This window comes from Artibeus jamaicensis, unplaced genomic scaffold, assembly GCF_021234435.1.
Source record: "Artibeus jamaicensis isolate MK-2021 breed Jamaican fruit bat unplaced genomic scaffold, CSHL_Jam_final contig_64, whole genome shotgun sequence".
Classification (NCBI taxonomy): domain Eukaryota; kingdom Metazoa; phylum Chordata; class Mammalia; order Chiroptera; family Phyllostomidae; genus Artibeus; species Artibeus jamaicensis.
The window spans coordinates 2,826,774-2,844,742 of NW_026521911.1; the positions used below are offsets into that span (position 1 = coordinate 2,826,774).

Below are 17,969 nucleotides of genomic sequence, written 5' to 3' on the forward strand. Positions count from 1 at the left end.
GTCAGGATGTCAGGATGCTCCCAGTCAGCAGGCGACTGGCAGCTCCTCTATCTAATCCTTCCCCAGTTGTTCCCAGCATCCTCTCCGAGCCATTCATAGGAGAGAGGAGAGATTTATCAAGGAGAAATGCTCCCTTCTGTTCTTTTAGGGCAACAGCAGTAGTTATTAAAAAATCCTGGGGAAACTCTCCTTCCCCACACCATCCATTAAGGAGCCACCTTTCACTTAATTCCTTTAACCGTTATTTATTGTACACTTACATGTCATTCATTTTGGGGGACAGATTTTTATTGGCTGTTCTCTGTGCAAAGCACTGTGCTAGGCATTGGAATTACAGCATATGAAGCCAGATATAGGTCACACAATGGCACTGGAAGGGGCGAGTAAAGGATGCTATGGCAATACTGAGGAGCATCTAGCCCATGCTTATGGGGGACAGGAAGGCTTCCCAGGAAGCCCAAAAGGTAACTGGAATCATACAGGTGAAAAGAGGCCAGGGAAAGAGCGTTTTAGACAGAGAGTGGAATGTGTGAGGAGGCTGGTGACAGTATGACCCACGCATGGAGGTGCAGGGTTAGGGCAGCTGCAGTGTGGGGTGCGAGGGGGATGCGCTACGGAAGGGGTTGGCAACAGCCAGGCCAAGGGGCTGGTAATCATTCTAAATGGCCCGTTGGAGAGTTTAAGCGAGGGCTTCACATGGTCATATTCAACTTTCTAAAGATTCCTCTGGTTGCAACCGGTGTAATACAGGGCTCGGCGTTTTCGAAAACCATATATGACCCCAGGTAGTTTACAGTCCTGCTGGGGAGATGGGATGCTCACCCGTGAAACTATTAGTGGTACCAGAAAACACATAAATGGCAGAATAAATGAAAATACCAAACAGCTGGTGACAGAGTTTTTAGTTCAGAAGAGAGAGAGGTTATTGTATGTGGCCCTCAAAAATACTGTGAAGAAAATGTTCCTACTGAAAGAACCAATGAGAGTGGGCGAGAGTGGGCAGGGCTAGTGGGGAGGCGTGGGTTCCAGTCCAGTCTTCAAGTGTGGATAGAATGTGGATGTGGATGGGGGAGGACAAGAGAGCATTCTTTGGGAAAGGAACAGTGACTAGGAAGCAGAGAAATTCAACATAAGCCAGGGTGACGTCTGTGCTCACCCCCCACGGGGCGGCTGCCACCATGGGGCTTATTCAAGGCAAAGCCAAAGATCAGACAGAGAGCAGCCACCCCAGCAAGACACCTCTGGGGGAAGGGAGTGTGGCGAGGTCTGTGCCTGCCAAGTAGATGAATGACCTGGCCAGGAGGGATTAAGTGAATATCTCTCAGTGAGCTGCCTGTGCCCTGTTACCACGGCAACAGGGTTGTTCTCAGGAAAAAGTAGCCGCTGGCCAAGTGCTCCTGCCGGCTCACGCAGAAGCCAAAGCCATTGAAAACCCATCCTTCGACCCCCTGCTGGGGTTTAATCATCTCAAAAATCTCTACAAAGCTTCTAAACTTCACTGGATTGGCTTTTAGGTGAAATGACTATTGCCACTCTCCTCCCCTCCAGTCCATGTCTGCTGTCAGAATCCTCCTTAAAATGCACAGACCCGATCTTGCCCTCTCCTGTTTAAAACTGTCTGACAGCTCTCCCCTGCCTGCGGGATGAAAGCCAACGTCTCCAGCGCGGTATTTACCGCGCTTCCAATGGTGCCTCACCGTGTAGCCTCACGGCCTCCCCTCGCCACCCCTGGCACGGCAGCCGCTCCGCTGCCCCCCTTCTCAGAGCACGAGGCAGCTCATGTCCCTGCACAGACTGCTCTGTCTCCCTGGAAGACCCTCTGCCGCCTTGTCACTGCGATGGACTTCCCGTCCACAGGGCAGCCTTCCCTGTTCTTCCTCTTCCCTCACCTAGTCCTCACCCAACTGCCTTTCCCTCAGAGGAAGGTTCACTTAAAAAAAAATCATCACTCAAGGATATATTTACTGATTTTAAAGAGCAAGGAAGAGAGAGAAGGAGAGACAGAGAAACATTGATTGGTCACCTCCTGTACACGCCCCGAACGGGGACCAAACCTGCAACCTAGGTATGTGCCCTGACCAGAGGTCAAACCTGCTACTTTTTGGTGCTTGAGACAATGCTCCAACCAACTGAGCCACCCGGCCAGGGCAGAAGGTTTACTATTTTATGCTGCCAAAAAACGACTCCCTACACACATCTCTCATATACCACAACGTATTGTACCCATCTGCATTTCCCATCATGTGGGAAGGTCCCCCAAAGGGGAAGGACCCGCACTTCACCTGTGGACGCCCAGCGCCGGAGCCACGTCTGGCACACGGCAGGCTCTGCTCTGTGGGTGACTGAACAGCTGCCAGGGAACAGCACTCACAAAGGGACAGTGACGCCAGTAATTCTGAGTCAGTCTTCACATGCTATTTGTAAGAAGGCAAAGTGTTATAGTGATGAGATAGACTATATTATTTTTCTAAATATTTGCCTGACTTCCTGGGAGACAATTAAACGTCCCTTCTACACCAACACCAAGCTTAGCACAGGGCCCTGCACTGCCTTCCCTGTGGGAGAATTAGACATTCTCTCCCTCTGGATGGCAGTGGCCGCACGCCTTGTTTTAACCAGTGACTGAGAACAGACGTAATGTCTGGCACTTCCGAGCGGAAGCTTCAAGAGCCAGCTAGTAGTCTGCCATCTCTGTCTTTTCCTTGCCCATGACACTGGCAGTGTCCCCAGCAGAGCCTGCCCTGTCATACTGGTCTCAGAGTGAAGACAGGTGGGGCAGAGCTGCGGTCAGCCCGCGGCTGACGTGCAATGTCAGAAAGAAGCAAACCTGCATGGCTGCCCCGGAGATGTCGGGTCGGGTCGGCTTGTCCCCGAGCATACCTCTGCCTGAGTCACCTGGTGCAAGAAGGTAGACTCACAGGGTGACCGCCAATGTACCTCTAAGTTTCTCTTCTGGCTCTAATTACATGTGTGACCTTAATTAATCAAGTCCCTCCCCCTCTCTGGGCCTCATGTTCCCCCTTAAAAAGATAATAAACTTGAACTAAACTTTCCACTCTGTAAATTGTAAATCTGGACCAGGACGTCACTCTTGCCCCTGTCACATCACCCGTTTTTTTCCTACCAGTTACATGGGATAATGGACGTTTGGGGGGATCTTCTTTTTAAGTTAAATTTACATACAGTGAGCCCTGGCCAGTGTGGCTCAGTAGGTTGGAGTGTCATACCATAGACTGAAAGGTCAAGGGTTTGATTCCGGGTCAGAGCATGTACCCAGATAACCAGTCCATGTTTCTTTCACATTGATGTCTCTCTGTCTGTCTCTCTCTCTCCCCTGTCCTCTCTTCCTGAAAGCAATGAGAAGGTGTCCTCGGGTGAGAATAGAAAATATATATACAATGATATGCACAGAACTCAAGTGTACTATCTGGCAAGTTTTGACAAATGCCTACAGCTATGTACTCCATATCCCTAAGAAGATACTGAAAGCACATTTTCAACACCCCAGGAAACCCCCTCATACCTTTTTTGAGCCAATCCCCTCCCTCCAGAGGCAACCAGTACTATGATTTTTTCACCATTGATTAGTTCCACAGAATGGTTGTCATTCTGAACTCCTAGACCAACGAAATGCCTCGTTGTTCAGGCCGCCTATGCCCATACTCCTGACCTCCGGGCATGTGAAGACACAGAAGAAGTTCTTGGCAGACACTGGGGACACTCACCCACGGCTCTGCAAATCCTCTAATTTTCTGAGCCTCCAGGTCACTGACAAAGTCATGGTAGAGAACGACGTAGGGCTCCAGGTGGATGACCTCCTTCCGGACGGGCTGGAGCAGCAGGTAGGGGCTGGCACTGGTCTCGTAGGAGCAGTAGAGGCTGGGGATCTGGTAGTGCATAGGCTGGAAGGGAAGGGCATAGCACAAGAGGAAAGGGTCTAGGAGGCCCACTGATTTAGGGGAACTACAGAAGCAGAATGTGGGAGATTCCGAATGCAGTCCCTGCATTTTTATAGCCTTTTCCTCACATTGTCCCACTTCTACCCTTTCTAGCCAAGCCGGTTTCCCTTTCCTCTTTCCCTGAAAAACCCCACCTGGGAGCCCAGTGTCTGGCATAACTCCTCATAGGTGGCTCTGGTCTGCAGGTGGGGTACATTGGGCCTCTGGATGACAGCCTCCGCCGCTGCCCTGCTGGGGCTCTCTGCCAAGAGCTTTTCATATTTCAAGACATTCCTGGCCATCCTCTTGTTATCTGGGCCTGGGAGAAACCAGAGCAGGGAACAAGGCAGGTGAACATACAGTGGCCCCCAGGGAGCGCTGCCACGGTTTCCTACAGCTTCACTGCCGCACACGAATGGCACCGGGGCACCGGGAGTAACTGCTGTGACCGTGCACTGAGGATGTAAGGCCCTCCCTCCCAGAACAGTCCTGGTATTTTTAAAAGGTTGAGTTGGACCTGACAGATCTGAGGATGCAAAGGACTTTGGGAAGGAAAGTGGGCTGCTCTAGGACACTGTGATGGTCAGTTTTATGTGTAGGGAATAAGCTTCATTCTTTCATTCATTTATTTACTCATCTGTTCAGTAAATCTTCAGTGAACATCTATTGTGTACCTGATACTGTGCTGGAGACTAACCTCCTAGAGTTTACAGTCTAATGGAGAAAAACGACATTAAATAACTAGTTGCAATGGAACACAAGTCGCTGCTATAAAGAGAAGTCGAGAGAGCCAAAGCCTAAAGCAGAGACCCAGCCTATTCTTCTGGAGAACTAAAAGGTAATTAGTTAATTCCCAACACTACTAGATCCTTCGAAATTCTTAAGTAGCCTAGACACAAGCAGAGCAGTACGGGACAAAGGGGTTCTAGCTTTGGTTCCAGTCTAGGTTCCTGCAGAGGTCTTGTGTCTTGTTGGTGCCCACTTTGGCTGCAAGATGCCCTGTGGGGTGGCAGCTACCCCTGGCCTGCTAGTCTCTGTGCATTTCTCAGTGCCTCTCAGGAGAAGGTACTAAATTGCTCTAATGCTTCTAAAAAGCAGCTTTCTCTGCGGAGCTCAGTCTGCTTCCAATCGCCACTTCTGTCATGGCAAGGGAGGGGCAGAAATTACCATCCTTTTCTAACAGAAGAATGACATTTTGAAGAATGGAAATGATGAACCCAAAACACCAATGAAAATATTGCAAAGCCAGAAATGGAACCGGGGATCTCAGTTTGCTGTGTCCTGCTCATCCTCCTATTCTTATTGCGCACGGTTTGGGTTCTCTGAGAGAGGCAGAGATTTCAACAGACCAGGCACGAAGGGACATTGGGTTCTCATGTTGCTGCACCACTAGTTGCCCATGTATGTCCAGATTATACAGCTACTTCCTTGTCCTACCATTTGTATAGTTATGAGAATGGAATAACATTACTAAGTGAATTCATTAAAAAGCAATAAATAAATACAATTGTAAAGTCTTACATGAAATACTTAATAAGTATTAAAACATTATAGTGATTTTATATCTTACTTTAGTATCTAAATATCTTATTAAAGGAAAACCTGGGAAGCCACCTACTACCAAAATTTTATTTTATTTTTTTAATTAAAAAAATTTTTATTTTTATGGATTTTAAAGAGGGGGGAGGGAGGATAAAAGGAGGCAGGGGACAGAAGGAAACAGAGAGAGAGGGAAACATTGATTCGTTGTTCCACTTATTGGAACCAATGCATTCATTGGTTGAGTCTTGTATGTGCCAGGACTGGAGATCAAACCTGCCACCCTGGCGTACTGGGGTGATGCTCTAATCAAATGAGCTACCCAGACCAAGGCTTGCTACCAAAATTGTAAACAAAAATATTGAAGCAGAGAGCTAAGCTAGCAAGTCTCCATCTCGTTCAACTCTGGTGAGGGTTGAAGCTGAGGTCTGTGCTAAATGGGCAGATGCTTGCACAGCAAAGAGAGCCCTGGTTTAAAGGAAGAACTGGTATCTCTTTGTAAGCAGCTGTGGGGAGTAGTCCTGCCGAGTTATTCCCCTTGCACACACAGCTCCCATTGATCAATCACACTTGTTCCCAGGTCCACTTCCCAATCCTGGGTCTTTAGATGTCCCTGAAGAACTGGCTCCCATCCAGGACCTGCTCCCCACAGAAAAACAATAATACATAACTGTTTGGGGGTCGGGCAAGAAAGGGACAGGTTATCTTCTTACCATTTTGCAACTAACTTAAAATCCCCCACCCCCATGCATTGATCGGTGTGTAAGATTTAATCCAAAATTAGAAATGTGACTTGAATTATGAAATTAGGAAAATAAAAATAGGTAGCTGTATTTCACTTGCAGAGCTTTAAGGCCAAGAGCAGAAGGATTTCCCAGTAAATCAGACCTGTGGCTTATCTTTTATCATTACGTACTGTAGAGAAGAAACTCTCGGGAGAGGCTGAGAGCACACGAAACATTTCCCGCCTATAAACAGAAAAAAAGAGAGTTAATTGAACTGAGGATATTGCCTTTGACCAAATCAATCAGTGGACTTTCAAAAAGACAAAATATTCTTACCACAAGCAGGTAATACAACTCATTGAAATGAGCAGCAGCCTAGAAATGTGGAGGTTCTGTCCTATTTCAGGGTTTGCAGGGCTCCTCAGTTTCCTCATTTACAAATGACTTATTGTTACCCTTACCAGGGAAGGTAGAAAAATAACTTTCTTAAAATGTTCTCAAATCCTAAAGCATGCAAAACCACGTGATTGTACGGCGTTGTTATTCGGGTGTATTTCATTATTAAACCTAATATGAAAATATAAAAGCCTTAGTAAAAATATAATTTTTTTCTCCAAGCTCAATACTTCCTAGACTCTACAAAGTTACGGGAGGGAGGCAAAGGGCAGCTCAACCTGAAACATTCCCACTGCGTCGTAAGGAAGTCTCCCTGCAGCCATCCAGCCCCGGGCTGCACATGGTCAAAAGGAGACAGGACCTTCCCAGCAAACCTGGGGAACGGAACCAGGTGTAGGGTGCTGTGGAATGATGGTGAACTGGCAGAACAATATTTCCTTTGGTCATTTTATTTTTGCATATTAAAATTTTCTTTTTAATAATAAAAGCAATAAAAAGCACATTCTAAAACATAAGAGAAATAGAAAAGCAATGTTCCATTGAAACCCGGGTCCTCCCAGCACTCTGCATAACACATAGTCTTGACATGGTTATAATCATATTTCTTATACATTTTCATATCCTGATTGTTTCACTCAACATTGCTATCAGGAATTTTTTTTTTATCCTCACTCGAGATATATACTTTTTGTTGATTCTAGAGAGAGAGGAAGGGAGAGACAGAGAGACAGAGAAAAACATCAATATGAGAGAGAAGCATCAATTGATTGCCTCCCTCCGGCTCATGCCCTGCCCAGGGATCGAACCCACAACCTAGGTATGTACCCTGACTGGGAATTGAACCTGCAAACTTCTGGTATACAGAACAAAACTCCAATTGACTAAGCCATCTGGCCAGGGCAGGAATTTTTTTTTATATCATTATAAAAACAGTCTTCAGAGACATCATTTTTTAATTATTATTTTTAATTGTGGTAAAAAACACACATAAACTAAATGTACCATCTTAACCATTTCTAAATGTCCACTTCTGTAGTATTAAATATATTCACATTATTGTGCAACTAATTGCCAGAATTTTTTCATTTTGCAAAACTGAAAGTCTGTACCCATTAGACAACCGCCAATTTCTCCTTCCTCTAAGCCCCTGGTAACCGCCACTCTGCTTTGTCTGTGAAGGTGACTCTCCAGATGCCACCCATAAAAGGAATCATACGGCATTGGTCTCTTTCTGACTGGCTTGTATTACTTAGCATAATGTCCATAAGGTTCACTTATGCTGTGGCATGTGGCAGACTTCCTTCCTTTTTAAAGTGGAATAATATTCCTTGGAATGTACATATTGCATTTCGATTATCCATTCATCCTTTGATGGACAGCTACTTCCTTGTCCCACCATTTGTCAAATTATGAAAATGGAATAACATTACTAAGTGAATTCACTAAAAAGCGATAAATAAATACAACTGTAAAGTCTCACATGGAATATTTTATAAATAAATACTTTACTTCTTGCCTTTGATGGACACTCAGGCTGCTTCCGCCTCTTCACTGCTATGAACAGTGCTGCTAGGAACGTGGGCTTGTGAGAGAGACAGCATTTTTTAAAGTATATTTTATTGATTATGCTATTACAGTTTTCCTAGTTTTTCCCCCTTTATCCCCCCTTCACCCCCAACCCTCCAGCATCCCCCGCCTTAGTTCATGTCCATGGGTCATACCTATAAGTTCTCTGAGTTCTGTTTCTTATGCCATTTTTGACCTCCCCCTATTTTATGCCTACCGATCATGCTTCTTCTTCCCTGTACCTTTTCCCCACTATTCCTCCCTTCCCCTTCCCCACTGAAAACCCTTCATCTGATGTCCATTTCTCTGATTTTGTTCCTGTTCTAATTGTTTGCTTAGTTCATTTTTATATTTTTCTCTTTTTTTTAAGTTCATTTGTTGATACTTGTGAGTGTGTTGTCATTTTACTATTCATAGTTTTGATCTTCTTTTTCTTAGATAAGTCCCTTTAACATTTCATATAATAAGGGCTTGGTGATGATGAACTCGTTTAACTTGACCTTATCTGGAAAGCACTTTATCTGCCCTTCCACTCTAAATGATAGCTTTGCTGGATAGAGCAATCTTGGATGTAGACCCTTGCCTTTCATGATTTGGAATAATTCTTTCCAGCCCCTCTTGCCTGCAAGGTTTCTTTTGAGTAATCAATCAGCTGATAACCTAATGGGAACTCCTTTGTAGGTAACTGTCTCCTTTTCTCTTGCTGCTTTTAAGATTCTTTCTTTATCTTTAATCTTAGGTAACTTAATGATGATATGCCTTGTTGTGTTCCTTTTTGGGTCCAACTTTTTTGAGACTCTCTGAGCTTTCTAGACTTCCTGAAAGTTTATTCCCATCGCCAGATTGAGGAAGTTTTCCTTCATTATTTTTTCAAATAAGTTTTCAATTTCTTGCTGTTCTTCTCCTTCTGGTAACCCTATAATTTGGATGTTGGAACATTTCAGGTTGTCCCAGAAGTTTATAAGTCTCTCTTCACTTTTCTGAATTCTTGTTTCTTCATTCTGTTCTGGTTGCATATTTATTTCTTCCTTTTGTTCCAAATCATTGATTTGAGTCCCGGTTTCCTTCCTGTTGGTTTCCTGAATATTTTGCTTTATTTCATTTTGGGTATCTTTCATTTGTCTACCAAGCTCAATCAGATCTGTGAGCATTCATTTTGATTTACCAGGGCTTTAAATTCTCCATCAGAGAGGTTGGCTATCTCTTCATTGCTTAGCTCTTTTTCTGAAGTTTTGCTCTGTTCTTCCATTTAGGCCCTATTTTTTGTCTTGGTGCACCTATTAAGTCAAAAGGGGGAGGGGCCTTAGCAGATTCACCTGGGCAGAGCAGCCCTCCTTGCTGCGCTGGGGCACTGTGTGGGAGGGGCCAGAGAGGGAACAATGCAGCTCACCTGCTCCTCTCTAGCCCCACTTTCCAATGATCCAGTGTGAGGCTGGGAGTTTCTCCCACTGTGGCAACCCCGGCTGTAGTCCACAGTCACCTTGGAGTCTCAGTTTCCTGTTCAGCCAGCCTGCCTTCTCCGTCCGCCGCCTCGCTGCAGGATCTGCAGGATCTCTCGTTCACCGCCTCACAGGTCTGGTCATTCTGGTTGGTTTTTTCTTTAATTCCTTGGTTGTTAGCGTTCCATGAAATTTGATTTTCTGGCACTTCTGGTTGTGTATTGATTTTAGATTGGTTGTTTCTTCCCTTTGGTTGTGTGAGGAAGCAAAGGGTTTCTACCTACACCTCCATGTTGGCTGGAACTCCAAGAGAGAGAGCATTTTTAATGGCTGCATTTTATTTCATCAAGAAGCTACATCACATATCACCTAACCATTCCCCTACTGTTGGATACACAGATTATTAGTATCTAATATAATGAATTATTCTGTTTCGTACTTAACAGGGGTATAGTTAAGTAATCTAAGGATCTCTTCTCTTATAACGAAAGATATTAACTAAGGGCTAAAGTGTTTCAAATTTTTAAGATGAAGAGAACTAAAATGTCATTAAACATAAATTTAAAATGGGGTGTTTTTTTCACAAGATAAAATTATATTTTATCAAGAAAATGTTAGGGTTACTTTTGATGTTTCAGTTACATTTCTTTGGACATGCATACACTAAATAATGTTAAATGAAATAAGAGAACATACACTTGTAGTGTCCAACATAATAATAATTGCTTCTGTTTACTGAGTGCATATGTGCCATGAATTGTGTTAAGGGCTTTACATGTGTGAGCTCATTGAATCCTCACAGCAGTTCTTTGAGGTGAGCCTTGCAGGGCAGTAGAATATGCCACCCCCAAATATGCCTCTTTGGGATAAGAATCATTTTAAGCTAATAATTTTGAGAAAGAGCAAACACGGGAGAAGTTCTGAAAACCAGAGCAGACGTTTCCCTGTTGTAAGGGACATAAGGGAATCTCCATTTGTAAGGCTCTCCCTTACATGGATCTTATCCATGGAGAAGGCGCCCATTAAACTCTGCATAACTTTCCCCTGGTTTACCATGGCTTTCTGGGTAACCGCCCCCAACTTGCCTCTCCTCATAGCTTTTTTTCTTATCTTTAGCTGAAGATAAGGTTTTTTTAGTTCTATTTTCATTTTCTAATTACAGTTGACATACAATTTTATATTAATTTCAGGTGTACAACATAGTGAAGACATTCTTACATAACTTACAAAGTGAACTCCCCTAGAAGTCAGTCCCCACCTGACACCACACATAATCACTGCACTATCACTTGCTATAAGCTGAAGGTGATATTTAAGGTGGAAACTTAGGTTGCCTCAGAGAGCTGCTCATTTTTCCCCAGGTATCTCCCATATATACATTAGGTATACAGGTTAGTAAGCTTCTGTTTATTTTTCCTTTTGTTAATCTTTCTTTTATTATAGGGAGATCTCAGCCAAGAACTCGGAAGGTTAGAAGGAAAATTATTTTTCTCCCCAGTAGCATCATTATTATCCCTGTTTTATTTTTTAAATATATTTTATTGGTTATACTATTATAGTTGTCCCATTCCTCCCTCCCTTTATTCCCTGCTGCCCTGCACACCCCTCTCACCCACATTCCCCACCTTTAGTCCACATCCATGGGTCATACATATAAGTTCTTTGGCTTCTACATTTCCTATACTATTCTTGACCTCCCCTGTATATTTTCTACCTGCCATTTATGCTGCTTATTCTCTGTACCTTTTCCCCCTCTCTGCTCCTCCCACTCCCCTGTTCATAACCCTCCATGTGATCTCCATTTCTGTAGTTCTGTTCCCGTTCTAGTTGTCTGCTTAGTTTGCATTTGTTTTTGTTTTGGGTGCGATTGTTAGTAACTGTGAACTTGCTGTCCATTCACTGTTCATATTTTTATCTTCTTTTTCTTAGATAAGTCCCTTTAACATTTCATATAATAAGGGCTTGGTGATGATAAACTCCATCAACTTGACCTTATCCGAAAAGCATTTTATCGGCCCTTCCATTCTAAGTGAAAGCTTTGCTGGATAGAACAATCTTGGATGTAGGTCCTTGCCTTTCATGACTTGGAATAGTTCTTTCCAGCTCCTTCTTGCCTGCAAGGTTTCTTTTGAGTAATCAATCAGGTGATAACCTAATGGGAACTCCTTTGTAGGTAACTGTCTCCTTTTCTCTTGTTGCTTCTAAGATTCTGTCCTTCATTTTAATCTTGGCTAATGAAATTATGATGTGCCTTGGTGTGTTCCTTCTTGGGTCCAACTTCTTTGGGACTCTCTGAGCTTCCTGGACTTCCTGGAAGTCTATTTCCTTTGCCAGATTGGGAAAGTTCTTCATTATTTGTTCAAAAAAGTTTTCAATGAGTTGCTCTTCCTCTTCTCCTTCTGGTAACCCTATAATTCAGATGTTGGAACATATAAAGATGTCCTGGAGGTTCCTAAGCTTCTCCTCATTTTTTTTGAATTCTTGTTTCTTCATTCTTTTCTGGTTGAATGTTTCTTTCTTCCTTCTGGTCCACTCCATTGATTTGAGTTCCAGTTTCCTTCCCATCATTATTGGTTCCCTGTACATTTTCCTTTATTTCCTTTAGCATAGCCTTCATTTTTTCATCTAATTTGTGACCAAATTCAACCAATTCCGTCAGCATCCTGATTACCAGTGTTTTGAACTGTGCATCTAATAGGTTGGCTATCTCTTCATCGCTTAGCTGTATTTTTTCTGAAGCTTTGATTTGTTCTTTCATTTGGTCCTTTTTTTGTTTTTGTTTTTTTTTTTTGTCTCAGTACACCTGCAATGTGTAAGGGGCAGGGCCCTAGGTGTTCACCAGGGCAGGGCAACCCAGTCACTGTGATGTGATGCCGTATGTGGGGGTGGGGTCCGAGAGGGTACAATGGTACTTGCTGTGCTCTCTGCCAGCTTTCAGTCACTTGCCCTGTTACACACAAGCAAACTGGGCCTTTCTGGTGCTGGTTCCTGGGTGGGTGGGCTTGTGTATGCTCTAGGACCCTGTGGGTCTCTCCAATGAACTCTCCTGTTAGATTAGGAGTTTCTCCTGCTGCCGCCTCAACCCCCACAGGTGTTTTCAATCGGTGGTTTGAGGGTTTATTTCCTCGTGCTGGGATCCCGGGTTGCGCAGATTGTCTCACTCCCCAGGCGTTCCTCCTGGTTTATCCGCACGTGAATGTGGTACCGCCCGATCCACCAACTGCCGCCTTGCCCACCCCAGTCCTCCACTGCCACTTTGCTGTGAGTCCTCTCCAGCTGCCCATCTCTGCCCCTCTGACTGGTCTGGATGGATGTTTCTTCTTTAACTCCTTGGTTGTCGGACTTCCATACAGTTTGATTTTCTGTCAGTTCTGGTTGTTTTTTGTTTTTAAATTGTTGTTGTCCTGCCTGGCTGGTGTAGCTCAGTGGATTATGTGCAGGCCTGCAAACCAAAAGACCGAGGTTCGATTCCCAGGCAGGGCACATGCCTGGGTTTCAGGCCAGTTCCCAGCAGGGGACACACAAGAGGCAACAGTACATTGATACTTCTCTCCCTCTCTCCTTCCCTTCCCCTCTAAAGATAAATAAATAGAATCTTTAAATAAATAAATTGTTGTTGCCCTTCTTTTGTTGTTTGAGGAGGCACAGTGTGTCTACCTACACCTCCATCTTGTCTGGAGGTCCTATTATCCCCATTTTAAAGATAAGAAAACTGAAGTCCAAGGAGTAAGTTGCCCAAGTTTTCACAGAATTTTAATCCAGGTCTGTCTTACTCCAGAGCCTAGGGTTTACATACTATATTCCACTGTCTCTTAGTATTAACAAGTACTAAAATATTTTTTTACTAAAATATATCGTGAAAAAATATGTATAATTATATAGAATATAACTACATAGGATACAATTATATAATTTAATCATTTTCATGGTATATATATACACATGTATATATATATAAATTATGTATACACACATCTACCATATATAATTTCATATGATAATGAAAGGCCCATGGAGAGACATTTACCTCTATTTCCTATGGGTAAAAGGGAAATAGGAAAGGTCTTTGAGACAATGCCTTATGTGTTCTATTACTGTTGCATAAAATTTGGGCTGCAAGAGCACAAAGAAGGAGAGTCCATGGACTCTCCGGAGAACTAAGGAAGATTTCACAAAGTAGTTGACATTTGAGCTATGCCTTGTAAGACGAATAAAATTGACCGGACAAAGCACGATTGTGGAAAGAGAGACTTTTTCAGTGAGTGGAAGGGAAATCTAAGTCAGCACAGGCAGGGAGAGCAGAACTAATCATCGGGCCCTGGACTTAAAATCCCATCTTTCAGGGTAAGCTGCTTTAGTTTTTCTTCTCTGAGTATCTCTGTGGCAATTCTCCACGGAGAATTCCTCTATTAAAATTCAATTACTTCCTGTCCTTTGTTGCATGACAGTGATTCTATTTCAGTTTTAATATGTAGCAATGGAGCAGAAGAGTTAGGAAAAGCACTCTGGAAAGTTTTACAACAAAGATCCACTTACCAGAAACTTCCATGAGGGGAATGAGAGCATTTGCCACACTGAGAATAGATATGTTTTGGGAGCAACATGTGGGGTTGGACCACCCTCATCCTCCTCCCTTTTCTCAGGACAAGGGGGAAAGAAAAAGGACTGTGGGAAGAAGGACTGGTTTATTACCTTTGGAAACTCTAGCAAACTGGCTCTGTAGTGATTTTTTAAGCCTTTTCTTAAAAACTGTACAATCTGTGGGGAAATAGGGCTACTAGCTATGCCAAAGGATGGCAGCTCCCGTATTTAGGGAAATGAGCTTCCACGTGAGGCACAACAGGCCACAGATCAGCTGTGCCAAGGAAAAACACCTGGAGGAGGTACTGAGCTGCTACAACGGGCCACTGCAGCCAGCTGTCTGGACCCTAGTCACCTTACAGTTGGACTTGATGGCAGATGGCAGAGGGTAGCCATCAAACTTCTTCCTTGGACATTTGCAATATCATGGCACAATATCTGTGAAGAGTTATGAGTTGTTGAGAGTGCAAAAGAGTGATTGACGTTGACCATGAACCCATTAAACAGTTGTCGATGCAGCTGTTGCAGCTATGGGTGCGAGACTGCCTCCTGCACGAGAGACGAGGATTTTAGAGTGGTCCATGCACTGGACAGAGCACTGGACTAAGGGTCCAACAGGCCTGGGCTCTCTCCCCAGCTCTGTGAACTTTGTGACAAGTAAGGACTTCTTTTTGGAGATTTAGTTTACTCGCATGTGAAATATGGAAATAATAAAACAACTGGCCTGCTCGACTCACATTTGGTCCTGTTGGGAAGATGAAATAAATGAAGAAACATGAACATGCTTAGAAAATTGTAAAGCAGATGTAAAGCCTTCCATTTGTGTGAGGAAAGCAGTGAGTCTCCCTTACTCCCCTACCTGAAAATAGGCAAAGGCCAAGTGATCCAAGGCATCCTCCAGACTCGCCTCATCCTCCGTATTCCACTGTCCGTAAGATCCTCGGAAGAGACTGACGGCCTCCTCCAGCCATGGAATGGCATGGTAGTAATCCCCCACGTCATAGGCCACCTGCCGGGAATGTAAGTACCATCCTTAAAGCCTCAGTCCGCAGGTGGAGAAAAGGAAATGACATGCAAAGAGCGGAGGGTCGTTGGAACCCAAGAAGGGCAAGTATTCGTCTCAAATTCATTTAAATTCAGTTTGTTAGGCATCTGTTAGATACAGGGCATTTTACTAGGTATAAAGAAGACACACATATTCTTACATTTAAGGAATTTATAATCTGAAGAGAAGACATATGAATTCAAGTCAGCTCTCATACGGGGCCGAATGGCATGAATGCTGGAAGGAAATGTATGTAATATGCCGAGGAGACCTTAACAAAGGAGGAGGCTTGGGAATCTCAGAAGGTTTCAGGAAGAAGTAGCACCTGAGATGAGATGTTCCTGAAGAAGGAAAAGGAGTTCAATAAGCCAAGATTGGCAGCCAGGGCATTTTAAGATGAGGGAATGGTAGAAACAGAAGCCAAAAGCAAGGATGTGTTCAAGTAGTAGTACATTGTGGCCACGGTGCAAGGTGAAGAGAAGCAGGAAATAAACTTAAAAAGGCAATGAGAGTCATGAATGTGTTTAGGAGATATTGCTGGTAGCAGTGTGAGGAATGGATTCAATTCATTCATTTATTCAATATTTACTGAGTATTTACAATGTACTTGTGGTCCCTGCCCTTACGATTTTACAGTTGAGGGGCACACAATAAACCAATCATTGTGACACAGTGTGTTAACACCACAATGAAGGCAGACCTGGGAATGCTATGAGGGCCCAGTGGATTGTCCTTTATTAAATGTTGGAATATTGCAACATGCACTAGACACAGCTCCTGTCTCCTAACAGCTTACAGTTAACTAGAATACCAGAAAGGCAGGTGGAATTTCCTGGAAATTGATGTTGGAGACAACATGGAATTATAAAGTCACAGAGCTGGAAGGACTCTTGCAAAATGATCAGACTCAGTTATAACTTCCAGACGGGCAGAAGGACAGCAGAATGTAGAAATGACATGACCGTAGCCTAAAGATAAAGCCATTCCTGTCCCGGGTCTGCCTGATACCTGCTGTGTCACCTCTCTGGTCATCAAGTCTCTGATTTGTAACAAGGTTGAGTTAAAGAATGTTAATCAAAAATGACTGTACTTTTTGTGCTAATCTAATGATTCATTTAATTAAAATTTCCATGAGAAACTTCAAATCCCAACAATATGGTAAGTTGAGATCACTGAAATCCTTCTAACCACAAAGACACAAAATTTTTACTAAATACATAACAAGCATTTTATTATATATTTAGAAGAAAAAATAGAAAATACCCAAGTACCAGAAACAAAAAAGGAACTGAAAATCCAGGCAATAAACTTATGATCGGATGCTGAAGCTGCCTAGGATGAGGTGGGTGTTAGTCTTAGTGACCTTGGTCTAGTGACCTTGGGTCTAATGTCCACACGAGGACAGATGAGCCTTCTGTGGGCCTCCCCAAACCTAGGAACTGGAATTAAGAAACATTCATACAACTAAAACCCATGAAAAACTACACCTTAAGAAAAAGAATAGACTGGGAAAAAAATCTACCCACCTGTCACAAGGAGACAAGAAAGTTGATTTCATTCTATCTGAGCTCTCTTTAGGGAAATAAAATGTCTCCTTAGAATATTCACAGCCTTAAGCCTCTGTCTCACATGAATTCAGGGCATGAATTTGCATTATTCATACAGTTAAGGAACCCTCAGGCCAATAAATCAATATAAAAATAGATCTAAGGCTGCTGCAAATCAAAACCACAATGATATATCACCTCACACCAGTTAGAATGTCTTTTATCCAAAAGACAATAAATAACAAATGTTGGTGAGGGTGTGGGAAAAAGGGAACCCCTATGTACTGTTGATGGGAATGCAAACTGGTACAGCCACTACGGAAAACAGTATGGAGGTTCTGCAAAAAACTAAAAATAAAACTACCATTTGATCTAGTAACTCCACTTCTGGGTGTTTATCCAAAGAAAATGAAAACATTAACTCAGAAAGATATAGGTGCCCCCTGTTCCTTGCATTATTATTTACAATAGCCAAGCTATGGAAACAATCTAAGTGTTTCTCGATGGCAATGGATAAATGGGGAAGGAAAATGATGTATATATAATGCAGTGGAATATTATTCAGCCATAAAAAAGAATGAAGTATTGCCATTTGCAACAGCATGGAAAGACCTTGAGGGCCTCACGCTGACAGAAATAAGTTAGAGAAAGACAAATACTATACAATCTCACTTATATGTGAAATCCAAAAAACCAAACAAACCAAAAAAAACTATCGAAGTCCAGTGATATTACCAAAGTACCTGGAAGAAGAAACCTCAAAACTCTCATTCTGGGCACAGGGATTCTCTTACGGGGAAAAAATCCTGCTAAAAATAAGCTCACGATCAAACAATATAAACTGTATCAGGAAACAATTGATGATGAACAAGAGTCAACAGACACAGTAGTAGAGTAGGGGAATTAGACAACTAAGAATTCTAGGCAAGAGGATGACTGTCACTTTAAAATAATCAGTGATGGAGGGAATTGGAGACATGTCGATGAAACAAATTTGGCCAGATGTTAATAATTATTAAGGCTTATTCTCTGACCCAGCAACACCACTCCCAGGTTTTTAACTTTCCAGGCTTTTATTTTTTTTTATAATTTTATTGTTGTTCAATTATAGTTGTCTACTTTCCAGGGCTTTTAAGAGAATTAAAAACAAATGTCCACAGAAAGACCCACATAAGAATGTTAATAGCAGCTTT

General features: G+C 43.0%; 1 protein-coding gene across 1 annotated transcript in view; it reads right to left on the reverse strand.

The window, feature by feature from the left end:
- Window positions 1-17,969, reverse strand: part of P4HA3 (prolyl 4-hydroxylase subunit alpha 3) — a 39,253-nt gene that overhangs the window by 11,868 nt on the left and 9,416 nt on the right. Inside the window, exons 4-7 of the mRNA XM_037148638.2 lie at window positions 15,044-15,193; window positions 6,394-6,445; window positions 4,094-4,257; window positions 3,726-3,902 (exon numbers count right to left, since the gene is read on the reverse strand). Coding sequence (XP_037004533.1) covers window positions 3,726-3,902; window positions 4,094-4,257; window positions 6,394-6,445; window positions 15,044-15,193 — 543 coding nt within the window. The remainder of the gene's footprint in view (window positions 1-3,725; window positions 3,903-4,093; window positions 4,258-6,393; window positions 6,446-15,043; window positions 15,194-17,969) is intronic.